Genomic DNA, 26,034 nt, shown 5'->3' on the forward strand with positions numbered 1-26,034 from the left:
TAGCAACAGAACACAACATGTGAAACACAACATGTAACAACAAAACATAACATGTAACAACACAACCATGTAACAACACAACACGTAACAACAAAACACAACATGTGACAACACAACATGTAACAACAAAACATGTAACAACACAACATGTAACAACACAACATGTAACAACACAACACAACATGTAACAACACAACATGTAACAACACAACACGTAACAACAAAACACAACATGTTACAACACAACATGTTACAACACAACATGTAACAACACAACACGTAACAACGAAACACAACATGTGAAACACAACATGTAACAACAAAACATAACATGTAAAAACACAACACGTAACAACACAACAAGTAACAACACAACACGTTACAACAAAACAAAACATGGAACAATACAACATGTAAGAACACAACACGTAACAACAAAACACAACATGGAACAACACAACATGTAATAACACAACAAGTAACAACACAACATGTTACAACAAAACACAACATGTAACAACACAACACGTAACAACACAACATGTAACAACAAACCATGTAACAACAAAACATAACATGTAACAACACAACATGTAACAACAAAACATGTAACAACACAACACGTAACAACACAACACGTAACAACACAACACGTAACAACACAACACGTAACAACACAACACGTAACAACACAATACCTTAAACTGATATCACTTAAAACAACAAGAAATAATGTTAACGTGTAACATTAAAGCGGTGTTGCAAGAGCGCACAAGGTTTGAATCAAATCGATCTGAATGAGAAATCGACAATTGTGTTAACTCGAAACAGCCATACTGCATTCTGCTGCATGAAGACGAACACGTGTACAAAGTATACGTTATCGAAATTTTGAAGGCAAAAGTATTCAGTATATATATACCCATAGTATGAACATAAAAGTCGCCTTAATTTGGGGCTATCATTTCTGCCTCGATGGCCAGCGATGTCCACCCTACCGGTCAAGGAATGACATCTCTTTACTATCCGGGGTGGATAGTCAGCACTATAACGGGGCATTAGCTCTTGATAAACCGGAAGTTACATTCGCGAGCGACACACTTTCGTCGTAAGCTGTTGTTGAAATTTGAGTACTTGTATTTGAATTTCGAATACTGAAACACGTATATCTAAAATAAAAATATATCTTAAATAAAAATAATTGTAAAGAAGTTTTAAGATTGTATGTTGTATGCCGAAGTTGTTTTTATTATTTCAAGGATAGATGTCTACCATTGTGTCGTCATTACTCAGATACACCGCCTTGATCAATCAGCAACGTTACGACGCAACAGTCACAAGGTGATGGGTACAAAACACCAACTGTACATTGAAATAGCACGTCAGTGAAGGAAGTTAATACCATCTGATCAATGACCGCGATAGCATGTGATTGTATAAACCAGGCATTGCGTGATGGGGCTGGAGAAAACGTCAGTACATGTCTTACATATATAGATTTAGAGTGTGTAAATTATAAGAAAGCATTCTCTTACGTATTGTATATATTGATTATGTTAGCGTGAAATGATACATACGCTTAATGTGATTAAATTAATACATTTTGCTCAGAGAAGCTTCTATATTAAAGGTCGTTTAGTTTGCCTAAGGTTTTGATAGATGAATACAATTCATCTTATCTATTTAATTTTTTTATAATGAAATGTTACTTAACGTATTTCTGTGCAGACACTGTGAAACATCGCCTAGATTACGCTTCCACTACTCGGACTTTCTACCGCAACCCGTAACAGACGGTATAAGTAAACTTTCTACCCGTACCAGGATTAGACTGTGTTCGTACACCTTCTCCCCGCACCCTGAATCAGAACGTGTCGATAGACACACTTGTCATAAATCATTCAAGCGTACATACAGTTGATTTGATTAAAACCACAAAAAAGAAATTGAATTGTAGACGAAAAAAATGTAAAGAACGCTCATCTTAAACTTTTAAAAAAGTGTCGTCAGCACTATTCTCCAATTCGTCCATAAAACGAAGTGTCGATAATTTTCACCCAATTGCTATTGACGAAGAAGCAAGTCTTCAACGCTTATCTTAGTCTTTAGTGAACAAAAATATGCCCTGCACATTCATCTAATGATTGTTGTTGAAAAGAGTTTCGTCGATGTCCATTGTTCATTTGATGTATTGTAACACTTATGAATGAAACAGAAGTATAAGCTTTCCGAATGGACCTTTCCATCCGTAAATGACGCAGACCCGTGTAAAGCACGGTGTACTATTTCACCTCTACACAACTTATATTCATGGTAGTATTAGGAACGCCCGTAAAACCGCCTATCGCCATCAATCTTGCATGCCGTATTATAGATTTTTATTATCCTATCGAGTCTTTATTCCACCATATATTTAGTATGTAAACTACCTAACATGTACTCTTGGCTATTATCATGATTTCACACCTCTTCCGAGACACACAAGTCTGGGTCGTCCAGCTGAGCTACATCTGTTATACAACACCCGGGTGTCCCTTTTGTAATGTTATACTATGTACTTATATAGACTAATTAATTTCCTCGATAACATTCTATAATAATTGTTTCTGAGGTTTCCGTTGATTTATTTGATTAAGAAAGTATAATACGTGTACATTTATACAGCACCCTAACATACATGTTGTTTTGTGTTGTTACATACATGTTGTTTTGTGTTGTTACATACATGTTGTTTTGTGTTGTTACATACATGTTGTTTTGTGTTGTTACAAATAATGTACATACATGTTGTTTTGTGTTGTTACATACATGTTGTTTTGTGTTGTTACATGTTGTATTGTGTTGTTCCATACATGTTGTTTTGTGTTGTCCCATACATGTTGTTTTGTGTTGTTACATACATGTTGTTTTGTGTTGTTACATACATGTTGTTTTGTGTTGTTACATACATGTTGTATTGTGTTGTTACATACATGTTGTTTTGTGTTGTTACATACATATTGTTTTGTGTTGTTACATACATGTTGTTTTGTGTTGTTACATACATGTTGTTACATTGTACATACCTTTTTATGGCTGATCGTAGGATATACAACCAGACCTACCCCCCGCATCGCTAATTGACATATATTTCACTGTATTTATTACATGTATAAACTAAAACCCCTTCTCTGTTGACACAAACACTTTTATAACTACAATGTCATTCCTCTGTTTCAAATATGTATAAAAAATATATGAGATCTGCTGACGACAAGGAGCCGTTCCCCTATACTGAAACCAAAACTCAAAACTACAGAAATATGCAGGTGTGGGTTTACGGAATGTAGGTTCAATGTATATATACAGTGCCGTTTGTACGCCTTAAACTTTGGATGATTGCATTAATGTTGTGATATCCCATTGGAATCATGTCCGTTTAATGATACACTTTATCAGAGCGTATGACGTACCTAGTATAATACACGCGTGTAGATGTTTTAGAAGAGCTTATGTGATATAAAAATTACCAACTAAATCGTAACAGTGAATTACGATTTATCTTCATGTCGAAATAATTTGAAATAAAACCCCAAGTGCTGAATATAAAACAGCACAACATGGACTGAGAAACACACCATGAATGGGGGCTCAATTTGATGTCTGTGGTATTTTGTTTCTTTTTTGTTTCATTTAGTCGCGGCGTTGGGTCGAGACTCTGAGATTTCCTACACATTGTATGTCTAAATAGTTTAGTCGAGACTCTGAGATTTTCTACACATTGTATGTCTAAATATATCGATAGCTTGATCTCGGTATGGCATATTGTTTATCCAATAAATGTTAGGCACATATCCACCGATCGTGAAACTGCGTTATTTCTTTTCGCATCTTTTTATTCCTCTAGTAAGTAGATATGCCTTTATTAATTATTTTCGTCTTTTAATATTATGTAGTTAAAATCCGTTATTCATAACAATCATCTTTTGATTCGCTCAGCAGAATCATAAAATATTTTTGTTTAGTTCAAATGGGATTTATAGAAAAGCTGAAATAGAATACGATGTCTGTCAGTATTAAACATTTGTAATAAGTCACAGAATAAGCATAAAAATATGTTTAATTAATCATTGGAAACTCGCTCTGTCAGTGGAACAGCTGGCTAATGACAGTAATGTCTTTGTTTCAATTGGAGGCATGTGCACAATGAGTGTGCTATCATGACACCCTGATTTAATCCACAGCCTTCAAGCTACTGGTGACATTTCACAAGGTGTACCATCTAAATGTCAGATTGAGTTTTAAGGTTCATTTATAAATACGAAGCCATTTTTCATTCAAAAGCGTTAATTATTTTGTGTTATATAGACACAATAAGGCATTTTAGACTTCATCACATGGAGTATCGGAGAATATTATTAGATGTCTTTGCAGAGGTGGTTGACCTGGTTCATTTTCTTCGGGCCTTCCTTTACGTTTTGGACATTTTCATCGTCTTAGATAAAACTTATCTACAAAATGCGTGTTGTACATGTACACATTTACAGGTGAGTTGGAAGTAGACTGCTCGTCACAGAAACATCCAAAGTTTGGGTTAAAGTGTACTTAAATAATGAGGTTATACATGGAATCGTCAATCTGTACAGTTTTTAACAAATACACACACCACGTGATCAACATCACTATACTAAGCTGTCTTTAAACGTCATAAAAAATGCTACACATTCGGCAAAACAAAACAACAATTGGCTTGTATAAACGCAAAAGGTGGTTTGGTTGGTGTGGATTTTTCGGTAGAAATACAACAAAACAAAGAAGATCTGCTATAAACGTGTAATACAGGATAAACAACAAGTAAAGACCTCAATACTTAACACATATATAATAATGTTCTAGGGTATCACGTTTATTCTAAGTACATTTACAAGTGGTGAGAATAATGCCCTGTACGCGCCCGGCTACAATACAAACATTATCGCTCAACAAATCCCTAGATGTGTACAGAAAAAATGGCACGCACACAGAGTGACTGAGCAAGAACTACGCGTTTGTCATTTTCCTGTCTGCAACTCTATAGGATGTGGACTACATAAAGTGTTTTTATGACATATTTCTCTTTGGTTTAGTTCCCGCATTATTTCTATTGTGCATTGAAAAGTCATCTATAAAAATATATCTCGGGATTTCATGATCGTTCTGAAAAAATACCAGTGATTTGTCAGGCAGTATTAGATGTCAACGTTTTGGCTTTCCGACCACCAGACAGTATCTCGACGTGTACAACACCGCTTCACGCCTTTCACAGTTCGCGTAATATCGTTTGAGATATGATGTATGATTTCTTCCAACAAAACAAACGGTAAAATCTGGTAATGCCTTTAGTAGATGCTGTGAAATACATAAACGCTATATTTGTGTCGTGGCGCTACTGAAACAGATTTGTGCTGTGGAGATTGGCTCTTCGGAACTTTCCATTGAGTTTTGTTGCTGTTGCTGTTGTTGTTTTTAAGATAAAGTTAGCATGATGCCGGATTGAAGCTTTCAATGGGTCTTCCAAAAAAATTGTTCTAGATTGCAAACCAGTCAAAAAACAACAACAACACCTTGCAAAACGTAAATATTTACATACATACCAAAAATTATTTTTCATAACAATGATTTGTACCTGCTGCCCTCATAGCATGATCATAAGAGGCGACTAAATTGGGGGTATTGTGTTTTCTCTTCCAAATTCCTAATGTTTCCCTTGACAATGCCCCACTTTTGGCCTTTAGTTGAGCGTTCACCCCTGTGAGGAAGGCTTTGGGTTCTGTCCCCTGGCTAAGACTGATCAGAGTCTATAAAAATGGTAACTTTTACTCCTGCTTAGCGCTCAACATTTTTGTGACTGGAGCGACTGATTCGCCCGTTGTCAGTATAATGTGACCGTATGGGGTGTCCTGCTGGGTGTCTTCGGCAGTATGCTTTAGTGAGGTAGCACTATAAAGTCGGCATCAGTTCCGCGCTATGACAAGGACCCAGACATTCACTACTCAACTGCATCTCGCATACAGGGGAGGTCGTCTTTAAATGACCATAGATGTTGATAGGACGTTAAGCAATATTAACCAAACCACAATTATTTTATACCTTAAAGTATACAATACATTAAATATTCTGACATGTAAGAATATCGTAAAACAATAACTAGTTAGTTTGTATTATGTAAAACACGTGCGCCAGTGAAAATAGATTATCAATACAATACATTTTATTAGTTGCAATATCGCAGTACAATAAAAAATAAATGGTAATATTTACAAACATAAACGTGATATCCAGCCGATATCGGCTTATTAGATGTGATGGATTTGTCACTATTTGTTATGAAGGCATGTATTAGTTTACCTGTACATGTATAAATATATGTCAAGTAGTAATAACGATAGTACAGATAAGTAAATTGTCGAATTTTCGAGGCAATCTGCCCCTTTATCAAGACAGGTAAATTACATACGATCACATATAGACATAGAACATAAACAGTTACACAAATATAGTAGGTATAAACAACAATAAATATCGTAATGTTGTAAAAAGGATCCCCCATCGGCCGATACATATCATCACAGTGATTGTTATACCTCACTTCCATTAGAAATGTTTTCATTGGAGGAAAAAAGGTCACCTGACATTTTATAAATCAAATATACCCGTATGCCGTCGCCTGTGTAAGATCCCGTGGTATAACCCCCGCCTGCTGAATAACACCATGGAAAAATCCCGCCCTGTGTACATCCCCATTCTTCATGGAACGCGTCTGTGCCAGAAGTCGTCTGCTTCAATTTCATTATTTAATTTCAGTTTTGAATGTTCAGAAGTGACTCTGTCAATTGTGATATAATTATATTTTATTGTGTTTTATTTATTTATTTATTTATTTGTTTATTGTTGTTATTTTTATTGTAATATTCGTTAATTTAACTGTTGAAAGTCAAAAACATACTAATTAGTTATTATAATTATTGATCATGTTGTTTGTTTCGGTATAATAAAACGTTTACGTCCCTCTGTTGAGGGATATATCCAGTATTATGTTCCCGATATGAGTTATTTCCCCAAGGACATAGCATTGTTATGTCATAAGTATGTATACATGTACATTGTATTATAAGAATCTTACTTCATCACTGTGATGATTTAATTTTTGTTTTTGACCAATCAGAATGGCATTTTCTGTGGTGAAACCCACTGATTATGAATGAAGCGAAGGTAAAGTAAGATTTTATTTTGCTGTACCTTTGCATTATACAATGCAGGTTTTCACAGCATGTTAATTTGACAACAGTTATGCAAGCAAAACGTACCTAGTAAGATCAGAAAAGAATGAAAATTGCGTTGAGCAGTAAATTCAAAATGGCGCTGTAGTGTCGTCAAGCGAAACGTCATAAGGATACGACGTAAATATTACGCTGCTCATTCCCGCGCTGTTTTGACATAGAGCATATCTCTTTATCGTCTTAAATAATTAAATAAATAGAAAATTGAATTGTTTCCCGTTAAATATAACATATATTTCACTCGTATGACAGAATATCGATATGTTTCACGAGTGTGAATGTTAGATTCAACGGGAAACCCATCGATATCCTCTATATGGAAGCCAGCCAATGAGAAAATACATTATTATTTAATACTCATACTGTATATATAAATTATTATATCAAATATTAGCAAGTATACGCGTGCAACATTTGATTGTGCGTAGGATCCCAACAGATTCGGTCCATATTCCCAAACCCTGACATATTAATGACAAGGATGAAAGATCAGGCAGTGTTACAATAATTGATGTTATGTGTCCCGTTTTTGTGTAGAAAAAAATAACGATATTCGTTTTATTTATTTTATCAAAGGTTACTTTTGGCAGCAAATACGAGTAAAGTAGACAGGAAAACAAATGGTGAGTTTACATGCGATATTCGAATAAATTAACCTGACAGTCACAACCCAGTACACCAATAATGATACATGAAAGTGATGTTGTGTGTGAGTGTAGAGGTAGAATATTGATATTCTCATAGCGTGGAAAAGTACATTTAAAATTATATCAATTATCTTTTACGCTTTTTCTTAATTACAGAATAAAATACAAATGTATAAGCATGTTAATGTAAATGCACAAGAATCATGCAAATATGTTGATATTGTGTATATAGTTGTATATTTTTTCCCCATTACACATGTGGGTGGTCGGGTTGTACAGTGGTTACACACTTGTCTTTCGCCTAGGCGGCTGGGATTCGATTCCCCGATTGGACAAGAAAAGTATGGGGTCGCCTGCCCGACCACGCAGGTTTTACCAGGGTACTCCGGTTTCCTCCCAAACTAAGACCTTTCAACCCGGACCAACACGAGTGATTAATATAAGTTGATATAACATGTTTTGCTGTGAAATAGATAAAGTGGAAATGCACATAAATACGCCCATATGACTCTCTTATCTTTGTTTGGTATAGAAACCTTGTAATTGTCGTTGGATATAATACATATTTAGTTTTCGTATACAATTATCAAAAATATATCTGGCTAGAGTAATATTTAGTTTTGGTAACCTCTACATGATACAGTTATCAAAAGTTTACCTGGCCAAGAGTAATATTTAGTTTCGAAGTTAAATCTAGACTTTTTAGAAATGAAAATGTTTATGTAAAAGATGTATATAATACCTGTGTACACGCTTTGTTCGCTGACTGGTACATTGTATTATTCCTTAATTGCTTTCTGCACCTAACACCATGTGATTATGTAGAGCAAATAATATTTAACTAACCAAAGATTACAAAATCGTTTCCCTTATACTTTAAACAAATAAGAGATTTTGACATCCTTTCTCTGTGTACCTGTAAAGTATTTTCTAGTAGTTTTGTGTTTTGATAACGGTAAAATACTTATTCTTCAAACTAAATCTTGTTTTTATACATGTATGTACGTTCCATATAAGATATATATTGACAGGATTACAATCTTTAGATTGTGAGTAACCCGTGTACATTTAATACGATTTGGTAGAAATCAATCGGAAATGTTTCAGTTACATTTAATTTTTATGGGAATAAAAACTTTTCCAAAATTCTCCAGAGAAACTCTTTCAAACGACAGATAGAACACATAGATTGAATCTGACTGTATGCTCCATGTCAATTTAATACAGATATATTGATTTTTAAATATACGTATACGAACAATTCCCGTATAATTTTCAGGATTTTGTTTTAACAAACCTTACTTTTAAATATATCACAATTACTATAACTATGAATATATCGTTAACTTTTTACCCTATCGGTTCTCCATCAAATTATCTCTGCCTGATAATTTACTACAGTAAATTGGAACGTACTAAACACGTGATCACGTTAATCCGTAAAAACGTAATGAATCATTAGACGAGAATGAAGGTTTAGTAATTGCCTCCGGGCGTCGAAAATCCAGATTACACCCACCCAAACTCGTAACTCTTTGGAATGCTTGAAGTCACCAAACGTTATTCATCTAAACACCACCAACTGGGTGTTATTTCCGGATTTTTCCGTAACGAAATGAGCACAAAAGCAGGTAAACGCCCCATGAATTACTGCAATTTAAATACTAGTAATATTGCCTAAACCCCACAGCAGTTTTAACATCGAATTCAACGTTTATCTTAAAGAGTTCTGTTCCAGCGGAGATTTAAATCACCCAATCCATATTTGTTATACACGCTATTTCGACAATTCCTCATACCTCGAAATGATCATCACGTTTCACAAAAATGTTAATTGCAGCTTAACGGCAATGGAATTGAAATATAATAGTATAAATGATATAACTAATGATTATATTATGATTATATTTGATGAATACATTTAATATTTATATTGATAAATACATGTGCTAGTTTTCTATAAAAAGACGTTTTAATTGTTGTAATTATGTTATATCCATTTGTAGATCGTCCCGCCTGGAGAACACTTTAAAGGGTGGACCATTTTAATATCACGTGGAACAACGGTATACATTTTTGCAGCGAATATTACCATTCAGAAAACATCGCATAGCTCATTTACATATAATTTGATAAAATGAGTATCTCACAGCGTTACATCAAGACGCATTTATTTATTTAGTGTTTTTTTTTATATAAACATATAGATCAAGTAGCGCCATCTCATACAGTGTGACATATTCTTAACAATATCAAATATTTAAAAAAAAATACTTACCTAGCATAAAGGTGGCACTGAGGACGAGATTAACTTTACACGCCAGTAGAATCCATTGTCGCCTAGGCCCACAATAGCCAGACGTCCCTGTCATTTTCGTCAAGTCAACTCGACCCAACACTCTACCCCATCATACACGTCCACTGAATGAAGAAACTTTAAAACTATTCCATTCTATGTCAGACTTCATCAACTCTTTACATACAATAATCCAAGGGGCACGTGAGACACTAAAATAAAACACCTGTTGCGAGTCTAACTCCCCGGTACCTCGGCCGATCACAGATTAACTGCCATTTAATCCTAATCCTAATTCTTCAGATTTAAAAGCGACATACAACTTTAACTTGTTTAAAGTGTTAAACCGTTTTCTTATCCTGCGACGAAATGTGAAGTGTGTATAAGTGTGATTTATACTGTGTGTTTGAGCGTACATTCCATTTAAAAGTATAGCAGACTAACGGCTCTCTCTGTTTCATACCATTAAATACACGAGACAACTAGCGATGTGCGATCGAAACCCACACTCTCCGCCTCTCGCCAGCCGACAATGCTCGCTGGCTACCGCAGTATCCTTACAGTAGTAATATCATGTGCATACTATGTAGTGCCAGCCTCCAGTTAACCACTAAACCCATATCATCAACTAGTATTTCAACAATACACTAACGATTCAGGCTAAAGCCTCCAGTGATTCCGGACAGCATACTCACAATGATAGCTTCGGTAATCCGACATCTAAAATTTACGAGAATGGGTAAGGAATTACTGTTTGAAGAAAATACTAGAACGGATGTCAAGCGTTAGATAATTAACGACGTGTATCAGACATAATTATATCAAAACGTGTACCAACCATAATTATATCAAAACGTGTACCAACTGTAATTATATCAAAACGTGTACCAACCATAATTATATCAACAGTGTGTACCACCATAATTATATCAACAACAAGTACCAACCATAATTATATCAACAATATGTACCAACTATAATTATATCAACAACATGTACCAACCATAACTATATCAACAACGTGTACCAACCATAATTATATCAACAATATGTACCAACTAATTATATCAACAACATGTACCAACTATAATTATATCAACATCATGTACCAACCATGATTATATCAACAACGTGTACCACCATGATTATATCAACAACATGTACCGACCATAGTTATATCAACAACATGTACCGACCATAATTATATCAACAACATGTACCGACCATAATTATATCAACAACATGTACCAACCATAATTATATCAACAACATGTACCAACCATAATTATATCAACAACATGTACCGACCATAATTATATCAACAACATGTACCACCATAATTATATCAACAACATGTACCGACCATAGTTATATCAACAACATGTACCACCATAATTATATCAACAACATGTACCAACCATAATTATATCAACAACATGTACCGACCATAATTATATCAACAACATGTACCAACCATAATTATATCAACAACATGTACCAACCATAATTATATCAACAACATGTACCGACCATAATTATATCAACAACATGTACCGACCATAATCATATCAACAACATGTACCAACCATAATTATAACAACATATACCAACCATAATTATATCAACAACATGTACCAACCATAATTATATCAACAACATATACCAACCATAATTATATCAACAACATATACCAACCATAATTATATCAACAACATATACCAACCATAATTATATCAACAACATGTACCGACCATAGTTATATCAACAACATGTACCAACCATAATTATATCAACAACATGTACCAACCATAATTATATCAACAACATGTACCGACCATAATTATATCAACAACATGTACCAACCATAATTATATCAACAACATGTACCAACTATAATTATATCAACAACATGTACCGACCATAATTATACCAACAACATGTACCAACCATAATTATATCAACAACGTGTACAAACCATGATTATATCAACAACATGTACCGACCATGATTATATCAACAACATGTACCGACCATAATTATATCAACAACATGTACCACCATAATTATATCAACAACATGTACCGACCATAATTATATCAACAATATGTACCAACCATAATTATATCAACATCATGTACCAGTTATAATTATATCAACAACATGTACCGACCATAATTATATCAACAACATGTACCAACCATAATTATATCAACAACATGTACCCACCATAATTATATCAACAACATGTACCACGATAATTATATCAACAAGTACCAACCATAGTTATATCAACAACATGTACCCGCCATAATTATATCAACAACATGTACCCACCATGATTATATCAACAACATGTACCAACCATAATTATATCAACAACATGTACCCACCATAATTATATCAACAACATGTACCCACCATGATTATATCAACAACATGTACCGACCATGATTATATCAACAATATGTACCCACCATAATTATATCAACAACGTGTACCACCATAATTATATCAACAACATGTACCAACCAAAATTATATCAACAACATGTACCACCATAAATATATCAACAACATGTACCGACCATAATTATATCAACAATATGTACCAACCATAATTATATCAACGTGTACCAACCATAATTATATCAACAACATGTACCAACCATAATTATATCAACAACATGTACCAACCATAATGATATCAACAACATGTACCAACTATAATTATATCAACAACATGTACCTACCATAATTATATCAACAACATGTACCCACCATAATTATATCAACAACATGTACCAACCATAATTATATCAACAACATGTACCGACCATAATAATATCAACAACATGTACCAACTATAATTATATCAACAACATGTACCCACCATAATTATATCAACAACATGTACCACCATAATTATATCAACAACATGTACCACCATAATTATATCAACAACATGTACCACCATAATTATATCAACAACATGTACCCACCATAATTATATCAACAACATGTACCCACCATAATTATATCAACAACATGTACCAACCATAATTATATCAACAATATGTACCAACCATAATTATATCAACAACATGTACCGACCATAATAATATCAACAACATGTACCGACCATAATAATATCAACAACATGTACCAACTATAATTATATCAACAACATGTACCCACCATAATTATATCAACAACATGTACCACCATAATTATATCAACAACATGTACCACCATAACTATATCAACAACATGTACCCACCATAATTATATCAACAACATGTACCACCATAATTATATCAACAACATGTACCAACTATAATTATATCAACATCATGTACCAACTATAATTATATCAACATCATGTACCGACCATGATGATATCAACAACATGTACCAACTATAATTATATCAACAACATGTACCACCATAATTATATCAACAACATGTACCAACTATAATTATATCAACAACATGTACCTACCATAATTATATCAACAACATGTACCCACCATAATTATATCAACAACATGTACCGACCATAATTATATCAACAACATGTACCTCCATAATTATATCAACAACATGTACCGACCATAGTTATATCAACAACATGTACCACCATAATTATATCAACAACATGTACCAACTATAATTATATCAACAACATGTACCTACCATAATTATATCAACAACATGTACCACCATAATTATATCAACAACATGTACCAACTATAATTATATCAACAACATGTACCTACCATAATTATATCAACAACATGTACCCACCATAATTATATCAAAACGTGTACCAACCATAATTATATCAACAACGTGTACCAACCATAATTATATCAACAGCATGTACCAACTATAATTATATCAACAACATGTACCAACTATAATTATATCAACAACATGTACCACCATAATTATATCAACAACATGTACCACCATAATTATATCAACAACATGTACCAACCATAATTATATCAACAACATGTACCACCATAATTATATCAACAACATGTACCTACAATAATTATACCAACAACATGTACCAACCATAATTATATCAACAACATGTACCAACCATAATTATATCAACATGTACCAACCATAATTATATCAACAACATGTACCGACCATAATAATATCAACAACATGTACCAACCATAATTATATCAACAACATGTACCCACCATAATTATATCAACAACATGTACCCACCATAATTATATCAACAACATGTACCGACCATAATTATATCAACAACATGTACCGACCATAATTATATCAACAACATGTACCAACCATAATTATATCAACAACATGTACCAACTATAATTATATCAACAACATGTACCAACCAAAATCATATCAACAACATGTACCCACCATAACTATATCAACAACATGTACCAACCATAATTATATCAACAACATGTACCAACCATGATTATATCAACAACATGTACCACCATAGTTATATCAACAACATGTACCCACCTTAATTATATCAACAACATGTACCAACCATAATTATATCAACAACATGTACCCACCATAATTATATCAACAACATGTACCGACCATAATAATATCAACAACATGTACCAACCATAATTATATCAACAACATGTGCAACCATAGATATATATCATCAACAAGTACCACCATAATTATACCAACAACATGTACCAACCATAATTATATCAACAACATGTGCAACCATAATTATATCAACAACAAGTACCACCATAATTATACCAACAACATGTACCAACCATAATTATATCAACATGTACCAACCATAATTATATCAACAACATGTACCAACCATGATTATATCAACAACATGTACCACCATGATTATATCAACAACATGTACCAACTAATTATATCAACAACATGTACCCACCATAATTACATCAACAACATGTACCAACCATAATTATATCAACAACATGTACCGACCATAATTATATCAACAACATCTACCAACCATAATTATATCAACAACGTGTACCAACCATAATTATATCAACAACATGTACCAACCATAATTATATCAACAACATGTACCAACCATAATTATATCAACATGTACCTACAATAATTATACCAACAACATGTACCAACCATAATTATATCAACAACATGTACCAACCATAATTATATCAACATGTACCAACCATAATTATATCAACAACATGTACCAACCATAATTATATCAACAACATGTACCAACCATAATTATATCAACAACATGTACCCACCATAATTATATCAACAACATGTACCACCATAATTATATCAACAACATGTACCGACCATAATTATATCAACAACATGTACCCACCATAATTATATCAACAACATGTACCACCATAATTATATCAACAACATGTACCACCATAATTATATCAACAACATGTACCACCATAATTATATCAACAACATGTACCAACCATAATTATATCAACAACATGTACCAACCATAATTATATCAACAACATGTACCCACCATAATTATATCAACAACATGTACCACCATAATTATATCAACAACATGTACCAACCATAATTATATCAACAACATGTACCACCATAATTATATCAACAACATGTACCAACCATAATTATATCAACAACATGTACCCACCATAATTATATCAACAACATGTACCGACCATAATTATATCAACAACATGTACCGACCATAATTATATCAACATCATGTACCAATCATAATTATATCAACATGTACCAACCATAATTATATCAACAACATGTACCAACCATAATTATATCAACAACATGTACCAACCATGATTATATCAACAACATGTACCAACCATAATTATATCAACAACATGTACCAACCATGATTATATCAACAACATGTACCAATCATAATTATATCAACATGTACCAACCATAATTATATCAACAACATGTACCCACCATAATTATATCAACAACATGTACCAACTATAATTATATCAACAACATGTACCAACCATGATTATATCAACAACATGTACCAACCATAATTATATCAACAACATGTACCAACTATAATTATATCAACAACATGTACCAACCATAATTATATCAACAACATGTACCCACCATAATTATATCAACAACATGTACCAACCATAATTATATCAACAACATGTACCAACCATAATTATATCAACAACATGTACCAACCATAATTATATCAACAACATGTACCGACCATAGTTATATCAACAACATGTACCAACCATAATTATATCAACAACATGTACCCACCATAATTATAACAACATATACCAACCATAATTATAACAACATATACCAACCATAATTATATCAACAACATGTACCAACCATAATTATATCAACAACATATACCAACTATAATTATATCAATAACATATACCAACTATAATTATATCAACATCATGTACCAACCATAACTATATCAACAACATGTACCAACTATAATTATATCAACATCATGTACCAACTATAATTATATCAATAACATGTACCAACTATAATTATATCAACATCATGTACCAACCATAACTATATCAACAACATGTACCAACTATAATTATATCAACATCATGTACCAACCATAAGTATATCAACATCATGTACCAACCATAATTATATCAACAACATGTACCGACCATAATTATATCAACAACATGTACCAACTATAATTATATCAACATCATGTACCAACCATAATTATATCAACATCAGGTACCAACCATAATTATATCAACAACATGTACCAACCATAATTATATCAACAACATGTACCACCATAATTATATCAACAACATGTACCAACCATAATTATATCAACAACATATACCAATCATAATTATATCAACAACATGTACCGACCATAATTATATCAACAACATGTACCGACCATAATTATATCAACAGTCTGGAGGATTCTGTCTTCATGATTTAGTGTTCTTTAAGAATAGATTTGATGAGGTTGATACGTAACACAGAACAGGAGTATAGTATAAAGTCAATCATAGAGTTGTTTTGTTTGTCTGATGACTTTCAAACATAAATGATCATTTAAGATAATCGTTAAATATAGCAAAGCTTAATATATGATATTTTAGTTGCTTTAACGGACTATTTCCTTTAAGAAATTTGTTTGCAGTTTTACTATCCAATCAAAAACAGTGTCACAAACATGGCGTCTTTTTAATGAAATGGATATACATGTAGGAATGTCTGTTTTAGGCATGCTTTCATTATTAAGTATATATGTTTTATCATTAGTAGTATTTTTATTTTATCTTTATTTGTTTTTTGTTTCCTTATTACTGAGTAAGTAAATACTTGACTAAGTGAGCACATCGACTATTATATAAGTTCGGTATCAAGCATGCCCGAAGTGATATCGCTTGTGAACGTCAACATTCAGGAACTATTCCGGCCATAACATTGTCCTGACGGCAGACGAGTATCGCCTCATCGAACACACGGCCCGGACAGTACCTCTCTGATCATAGCAATTATGCCATTACAATAATTGCGATTGATCAGACAAAATTTTATCGTCTTTGCACCAGACGTGCTTTGGACTTGGCGAGACGGGGATAGTGAATCTGATAGCGTAATAATGGAGATTTTCCCAATAGATATCTGGGCAATTATATTTTAATATTTTGTAATGTGTGCCCGTTTTAAATGTATCATCATGCATCTCCTAATCTACATACTTTAAGTTTTAAAAGATTTTACGGGGGGTAGGGCGAGGGTATATACTTGTATAGCTTAGTTCTGTTTTAAAAGGATTAGCGAAGGGACATATTTGTCATCTAGATGTAGTGGAAATCGACTCGATTTTTTGATGTTGAGATGTGGAAGGTCCGTGAACAGCTGGTGATGAACGTTTAGCTTTATTTAACCCTAAATGACTTTCACTGTCGATGAGTCGTACTTAAACAAAACACACAAAATCATTCAATTGTCGTTAGAGAGTTTGAAGTGTTTAATGGACGATGCTCTTGTCCTAAAGTTAAGGTGGGTATCCGTATTGTTACCCGATCGGACAGAAGGAAAGGAGTCGGTGTTTTTACTTCATTAAAGTTTATTACACATGAATTCGACATCAGCCACAGTTCAATATACAGTATGTCACTCAACCTACAAAATGGTTAATCTTGGGTATTTTATGAGCCGGTTCAGGATAGATGGAGTGCGTTCCTGTTGATCGTAATAACCAGACTGCCCTCTAATTCCCACATTAGGGATTATATGTTGAAATTAAGCACACGAAGCAAAAATTAAATATCATCAGATACAGGTGTTTGGCTAGTATTTTCATAACCACCGGATACATAAACACGACACTGTCGCGGATCTGGCCTCGTCAGTGACCTTGCTATTGTGTGTGCTATTGTGTACCATATTTTGATAACATTCTATTCAAGCCAAATTATTTGTCTAAATCAAATATACGTATATATTATCAATTTAATAAAATTTTATCTGAACCAAATTTGTCTATATTTTGCTTATTAATTCAGCCTATCGATTTCCATAGTATTACAGTATATTAGAGGACTCCGTCCTTCACATGTTAAATGTAGATTTTATAATTCGTACATGTGTCCAACCTCGGTTCTTTCTGGATTGTGGGTGGATTATAACCCCGTTCTTAAAGGGTATATTTATTCTACAAAAATAAAACATAAATTCTCGACTAATCAAATTTCTTTGTGTACTATTGTCCTAGTCTTTGGAGGATTTGTGGTGAGAAATTATCCTTTCTGAAAATGCTCAAAGGGGATCATGTTCAACGAATAAATTAATAGCATTTTGTTCATTAAGATTAATTTCAAAGATGTTCAAATGGATGTCGAGTCCGTCTTTTTCGTTGAGAGTAGGCGAGCCTCTCTCATTTAAAGCCGGATATCGAGTTAATAGCCACACTTTCCTAAATAGACGTGTTCCTACACATATTGTGTAAAACAGTGCTGTCCTCCATCTTGTTCATTGAGAAAACGATAACATCTATCATTCTATTTTAAAATGTACGGTTACTTAAAACATACGTTGGCGATGACGAGCAGCTATAGATATATACTTGTTAGTAGGTATCCGTACAAGTATTTACTTTAACGCGGGTTTTGGGGATGATGATAGCTAATGGTCACAACTGTCTGGGTACTGCAGATGACACAGTGTGAGTTGGCGACTGCAGTGTTGTCTCTGCCTAGATATACACTTATAGGACACGTCTATTACAGAGAGCATGTCTGGCCATCATAAATATTTTATCACAAATGATCGACATTGTCGTTCTCATATAACAATAAAAACAATCTCCATGATATGTTCATTATTGGCCATTTTCAGTTCCACCATTGGGATTGATTTGCTTATTTCTGATGCCGGTGGGTGGCGTTAACGTCGTCGTTGTTGGTTTGGTCTCTTCTGCCACTAGGTGGCGTTAATGGCGACATGCCGTGAGCTTGGGCATGTAAAAATGCAGAGTGTCTGCTTAATTCAATCATCTTCTGATCGGAAAGTCAGCTACTCTCTCCAATAGAATACAAAAAGTCGATAACTTTTTTTTTTTCCTTTTGCAATTTCTCTCCGTAGAAATTTGTTTTTAGTTTTTGTGTGGGGCTTAACGTTCTCCAGGGTCACACAAAAACGACTGTCACAGGAGACACCAACAGAAGAAACAGACAGAAAAGGGACGAGTTGAGGGAAAGGGGGACAATAATAAAGGTTCCAAGTCTTTGTTATGATGTCGGTATTCTTTGTTTTCTAGCAATGGGGGAGGTGGTAGCATCTCAAACTTTGGTTTCTTCACTATCCCTCAAAAATAGCAAAGTAGTATAATCTTCTTACTTCTTCATAATTCCTTCCGCCGACCTACTGCTGCCGAACCTAGCTCCGTCTCTCCAGGTCTATACGGCGCTCCACTCCTTTACGGTTTCCTCCGCGGATCCCTTTCCTAATGTTATCTCCTTCTCCTTACAAACTCCCTTTCTACCTAAATAGTGAAGAACTCCAGATGTCGTGCTTCCGTATGTAAACGAGTCTCATATTTGTTAGTTAATAAGTCGTTACTATGTATCTAAAAGTAACAGTTGTTATGAAGATGGTGTAAAATGATAATTGGATTCCAATTAATACCGTTCTAAGGATGTAACCACCATCGACATTGTATTACTTACTGGACACTAAATTAACATGTATATCATATAAATATTGACTTCTGTTAAAGCCACATACTCCCAAAGAAATGTTTACAATTCGAGCTCTTTATAGTTTTCAGACTTAATATATACCTAATAAATTATCGCGAATCAAAAACTGGAGGAAAATGTGTATTTATGAAAGTATACGGGTATTCCTAAAAATAATAACTGGGTCCGACAGAACAAGTTTCTATGCGAAATAGTCCCATAATGCAACGGGCGGGTTATCAGTCTACACAAAATGGCGGAACGCCGAATGCGTGAGCCTGCCAAAACACTGACAGAATTCTGCCAAAAATAAACGTAAAATGGACTGGAAGCGGCAACAACCGAGTATTTCCTTAGGAAAGGAAATGATTCGTTGGAACTTTGCGAGAGAAGAAAAGGGAATAGACTCGAATTCCGTCTTTGCCGGACATCTTTTGGATTGCTGGTTAGCCGTTTTGAAAATTGTCAACTTAACTGATCTAAAATTTTATCGATGTTTTGTTGTATGCATATTGCTACATTTTAAAATTAAGAATTTAGATGTATGTTTGTTATTTTGTTCAGTTATTATGCGAATATTATGTTAATATGTTTAAATGAAAGCATTATTAGGCAAAGTTCACGTATACCGTGTGAAGTGAACGTAAAGTGAGAATGTTTGTACACGTGTGTAGTAAACGTGAAGTAAGAATGTGTACACGTGTGCAGTAAACGTGAAGTAAGAATGTTTGTACACGTGTGTAGTAAACGTGAAGTAAGAATCTTTGTACACGTGTGTAGTAGACGTGAAGTAAGAATCTTTGTACACGTGTGTAGTAAACATGGAGTAAGAATGTTTGTACACGTGTGTAGTGAACGTGAAGTAAGAATGTTTGTACACGTGTGTAGTGAACGTGAAGTAAGAATGTTTGTACACGTGTGTAGTGAACGTGAAATAAGAATGTTTGTACACGTGTGTAGTTAACGTGAAGTAAGAATGTTTGTACACGTGTGTAGTAAACATGGAGTAAGAATGTTTGTACACGTGTGCAGTAAACATGAAGTAAGAATGTTTGTTCACGTGTGTAGTAAACATGGAGTAAGAATGTTTGTACACGTGTGTAGTAAACATGGAGTAAGAATGTTTGTACACGTGTGCAGTAAACATGAAGTAAGAATGTTTGTACAGTGTACACGTGTGAAATGAACTTGAAGTAAGAATGTTTGTACTCGTGTGTAGTAATCGTTAAGTAAGAATCTTTGTACACGTGTGTAGTAGACGTGAAGTAAGAATGTTTGTACACGTGTGTAGTAAACGTTAAGTAAGAATGTGTACACGTGTGCAGTAAACGTGAAGTAAGAATCTTTGTACACGTGTGTAGTAAACATGGAGTAAGAATGTTTATACACGTGTGTAGTAAACATGGAGTAAGAATGTTTGTACACGTGTGAAATGAACTTGAAGTAAGAATGTTTGTACACGCGTGTAGTTAACGTGAAGTAAGAATGTTTGTTCACGTGTGTAGTAAACATGGAGTAAGAATGTTTGTACACGTGTGCAGTAAACATGAAGTAAGAATGTTTGTACACGTGTGAAATGAACTTGAAGTAAGAATGTTTGTACTCGTGTGTAGTAATCGTTAAGTAAGAATCTTTGTACACGTGTGTAGTAGACGTGAAGTAAGAATGTTTGTACACGTGTGTAGTAAACGTTAAGTAAGAATGTGTACACGTGTGCAGTAAACGTGAAGTAAGAATGTTTGTACACGTGTGTAGTAAACGTGAAGTAAGAATGTTTGTACACGTGTGTAGTTAACGTGAAGTAAGAATGTTTGTACACGTGTGTAGTAAACATGGAGTAAGAATGTTTGTACACGTGTGCAGTAAACATGAAGTAAGAATGTTTGTACACGTGTGAAATGAACTTGAAGTAAGAATGTTTGTACTCGTGTGTAGTAAACGTTAAGTAAGAATCTTTGTACACGTGTGTAGTAGACGTGAAGTAAGAATGTTTGTACACGTGTGTAGTAAACGTGAAGTAAGAATGTTTGTACACGTGTGTAGTAAACGTTAAGTAAGAATCTTTGTACACGTGTGTAGTGAACGTGAAGTAAGAATGTGTACACGTGTGCAGTAAACGTTAAGTAAGAATGTTTGTACACGTGTGTAGTAAACGTTAAGTAAGAATCTTTGTACACGTGTGTAGTTAACGTGAAGTAAGAATGTGTACACGTGTGCAGTAAACGTGAAGTAAGAATGTTTGTACACGTGTGCAGTAAACGTGAAGTAAGAATGTTTGTACACGTGTGTAGTAACCATGGAGTAAGAATGTTTGTACACGTGTGCAGTAAACATGAAGTAAGAATGTTTGTACACGTGTGAAATGAACTTGAAGTAAGAATGTTTGTACTCGTGTGTAGTAATCTTTAAGTAAGAATCTTTGTACACGTGTGTAGTGAACGTGAAGTAAGAATGTTTGTACACGTGTGTAGTAAACGTGAAGTAAGAATGTTTGTACACGTGGGTAGTAAACGTTAAGTAAGAATGTTTGTACACGTGGGTAGTAAACGTGAAGTAAGAATGTTTGTACACGTGTGTAGTGAACGTGAAGTAAGAATGTTTGTACACGTGTGTAGTAAACGTGAAGTAAGAATGTTTGTACACGTGTGAAATGAACTTTAAGTAAGAATGTTTGTACTCGTGTGTAGTAAACGTTAAGTAAGAATCTTTGTACACGTGTGTAGTAGACGTGAAGTAAGAATGTTTGTACACGTGTGTAGTAAACGTGAAGGAAGAATGTTTGTACACGTGTGTAATTAACGTGAAGTAAGAATGTTTGTTCACGTGTGTAGTAAACGTGAAGTAAGAATGTTTGTACACGTGTGTAGTTAACGTGAAGTAAGAATGTTTGTACACGTGTGTAGCAAACGTGAAGTAAGAATGTTTGTACTCGTGTGTAGTAAACGTTAAGTAAGAATGTTTGTACACGTGTGTAGTAAACGTTAAGTAAGAATGTGTACACGTGTGCAGTAAACGTGAAGTAAGAATGTCTGTACATGTGTGTAGTAAACGTTAAGTAAGAATGTTTGAACACGTGTGTAGTGAACGTGAAGTAAGAATGTTTGTACACGTGTGTAGTGAACGTGAAGTAAGAATGTTTGTACACGTGTGTAGTGAACATGAAGTAAGAATGTCAGTGTGTTTTGTTGGCGTTAATTAAGAACAGCCTTGGGTAAAAATTAGCGATTAAATCTAAAATACCCGCGTAACTTAAGAAAATGTTAGGCTTCACACGATTTCTTTTATTATTATTCCCAGGTAAAATTTCTTAAAGACAAGAGCTGACTTACCCCGTGAATATAAAAAGTGTTAATGTCAAAAGCCACATACAAAAGGTACCAAGTTTTTTTTTTTTTTTATCATCAGTGGTATTTGAAAAATCCATATTTATGACACGCAGTATTCGGAACGTTGTGTATCTACGATTTTAGATTTACATATATATCATGTGTCGCATCAATTCGCGTTGAACATGCAGCGATACGGAAATATGTGTTTGTGTATTGATCAAGAGTTTACTGTCTGTAATAAAGGGGTACCATCGACAGAATGGAGGGCGCTATGTACCAAGGCATTCCGAACGTCTCCTGGCGACCACGATAACACATGTTAACATCTATATGTCCTTAGAGTGACTTAATTATACCATTCAATAATTTCAGATTTTCTTCTGGAAATTAGGGGATATTATATAAGATATGAACTATCGTTGATTGGTATTGAGTTGATAAATGATCCTTTATTTGTTAATAAACTATACAAAACACAAACCAACGATCCACCATTGTCACAATTTCATTGTTAAAAATCTTGCGGTATTCCTTCAGCGACTCACTTGAGTCGTATTTTGTAACTTTGTACGACGACTTTATTACATTACTGCACAGCGAATTAACAAGCTTAGCAAGCTTGTAACCATCGTTTCACATTAATGCTAAGTGTTACTTTTACGTTTTATTTCTAATTCGAAACAAGTTTTTGAAAAAAAATTAAGATTTTAGAAGGAAACAGGACAAACTCAACAATTCTATGCTATTTCAGCACATTTTACCATAACGAAGACGAAATGGAGCACAGTTTGTATAACGGAAATCATTTGACGTATTAAATTTAACACAAAAATGTTTCGCCTTTTCGCTCGACTTCTTTTCAGACACAAATAGACGATATAAATACTGTAGGTAACTTTTCTGATCGAATTTATTCATTTGGGGAAAACATCAAAACAGCTTATAGACGGTGTTCCGTTATATAGTGCTATCATACTGAAATACCAAACCTTGATGAGGTAGCATGACAACCAACTCGGTACATGATACATGTACTGACAACTTCAGCCCTTACCGCCAGCTGTAAAGGTACAGGTCAGCAGAAAGCAGTAAGTACCAATGTCAGATTGTCTTGGTCTGAGTACAGAGCCTGTCTCGCCAGCACAAAGACTGAAAATGAGGTAGTGTTTAATGATGTAAGAAATAATTACGGAGAATATGATATCACAATGTTGGTCGCTTTCCTCCTCCTCTCACAAATACAAACCGACACCTAACAGAGGGTTTCTGACACATCCCGCATGTTCTCATTCTCTTTGTAGTGATGTTTCTCATAGAGAAAAAAAACAAAATAAAAAACAACTTTACCTAACACAATTTTAAAAAGTCAGTTTGAAGGTTTGAGATAATCAAATTTAACAAGCAGGCTTTCTTATATAAGACATGGCAGTCATAATACGTTGCAATCGTAGGAAAGCTCAAATAAAAGACATTAAATCGTGTAAAGCCTACTTTATAGGTGTATACGGGGGATAATTCGGCAGTTAAGTATGCTGACTTTATTGTCTCGCTCAGAACTGTTTTTATACATATATCTGGAACAATTACCGCTAAAACGGAACTGATGGGTAGGTTAGGCACTTACTTTACGACAATAAGAATATGTGAACTCCCTGTGTAATGTCTTGTTTTCGTAAGACTTTTAATTTTCGTTCACGGATCCTTATTTATAGTTCAGTATACTGTACATATACGTAGCACGTGCTATTTGCCAGGTAAACAGAGCAATGCGATATTAGCTGATATAGTAATATATTTGACACGTGCTCTGAAACCGAAATCGAATAACCTTGTGTGACACGTGACATCATACAATGTATTATAGCACGTGGCACGTGCCCTAGTCCTAGTTTTAATGTTCCTTTACTTGAGGAAATACTTCATCTTAAAATGTTCATGGCAGATCATTATTAGCTTTAATAAGGAAATCTTAAATTAAAGAATTCTTGCAATTATGGTATACCTGTACCAATTATGGTATACCTGTGCCAATTATGGTATACCTGTATCAATTATGGTATTCCTGTACTAAATGCCATTTAATTTGCACCAAAACCAAGTATATAACAGATATATATGTATGTATCACTATAACATGTATATATATCTGTCTCGTTATAACATGTACATGTATATGTATCTGTCCCGTTATAACATGTATATATATCTGTCT

General features: G+C 34.0%; 1 protein-coding gene across 2 annotated transcripts in view; it reads right to left on the reverse strand.

The window, feature by feature from the left end:
• The window catches only part of LOC117333832 (kin of IRRE-like protein 2), a 143,957-nt gene extending 133,227 nt beyond the window's left edge, over positions 1-10,730 (reverse strand). Inside the window, exon 1 of one of the 2 annotated variants that reach the window (XM_033893246.1) lies at positions 10,224-10,730. In XM_033893246.1, the coding sequence (XP_033749137.1) occupies positions 10,224-10,317 (94 nt within the window). In that variant the 5' untranslated portion in view covers positions 10,318-10,730. The remainder of the gene's footprint in view (positions 1-10,223) is intronic. The other variant, XM_033893247.1, reaches the window with a different exon arrangement.
• Positions 10,731-26,034: the final 15,304 nt, after the last annotated feature.

Source organism: Pecten maximus, chromosome 9 (assembly GCF_902652985.1).
Source record: "Pecten maximus chromosome 9, xPecMax1.1, whole genome shotgun sequence".
NCBI lineage: Eukaryota > Metazoa > Mollusca > Bivalvia > Pectinida > Pectinidae > Pecten > Pecten maximus.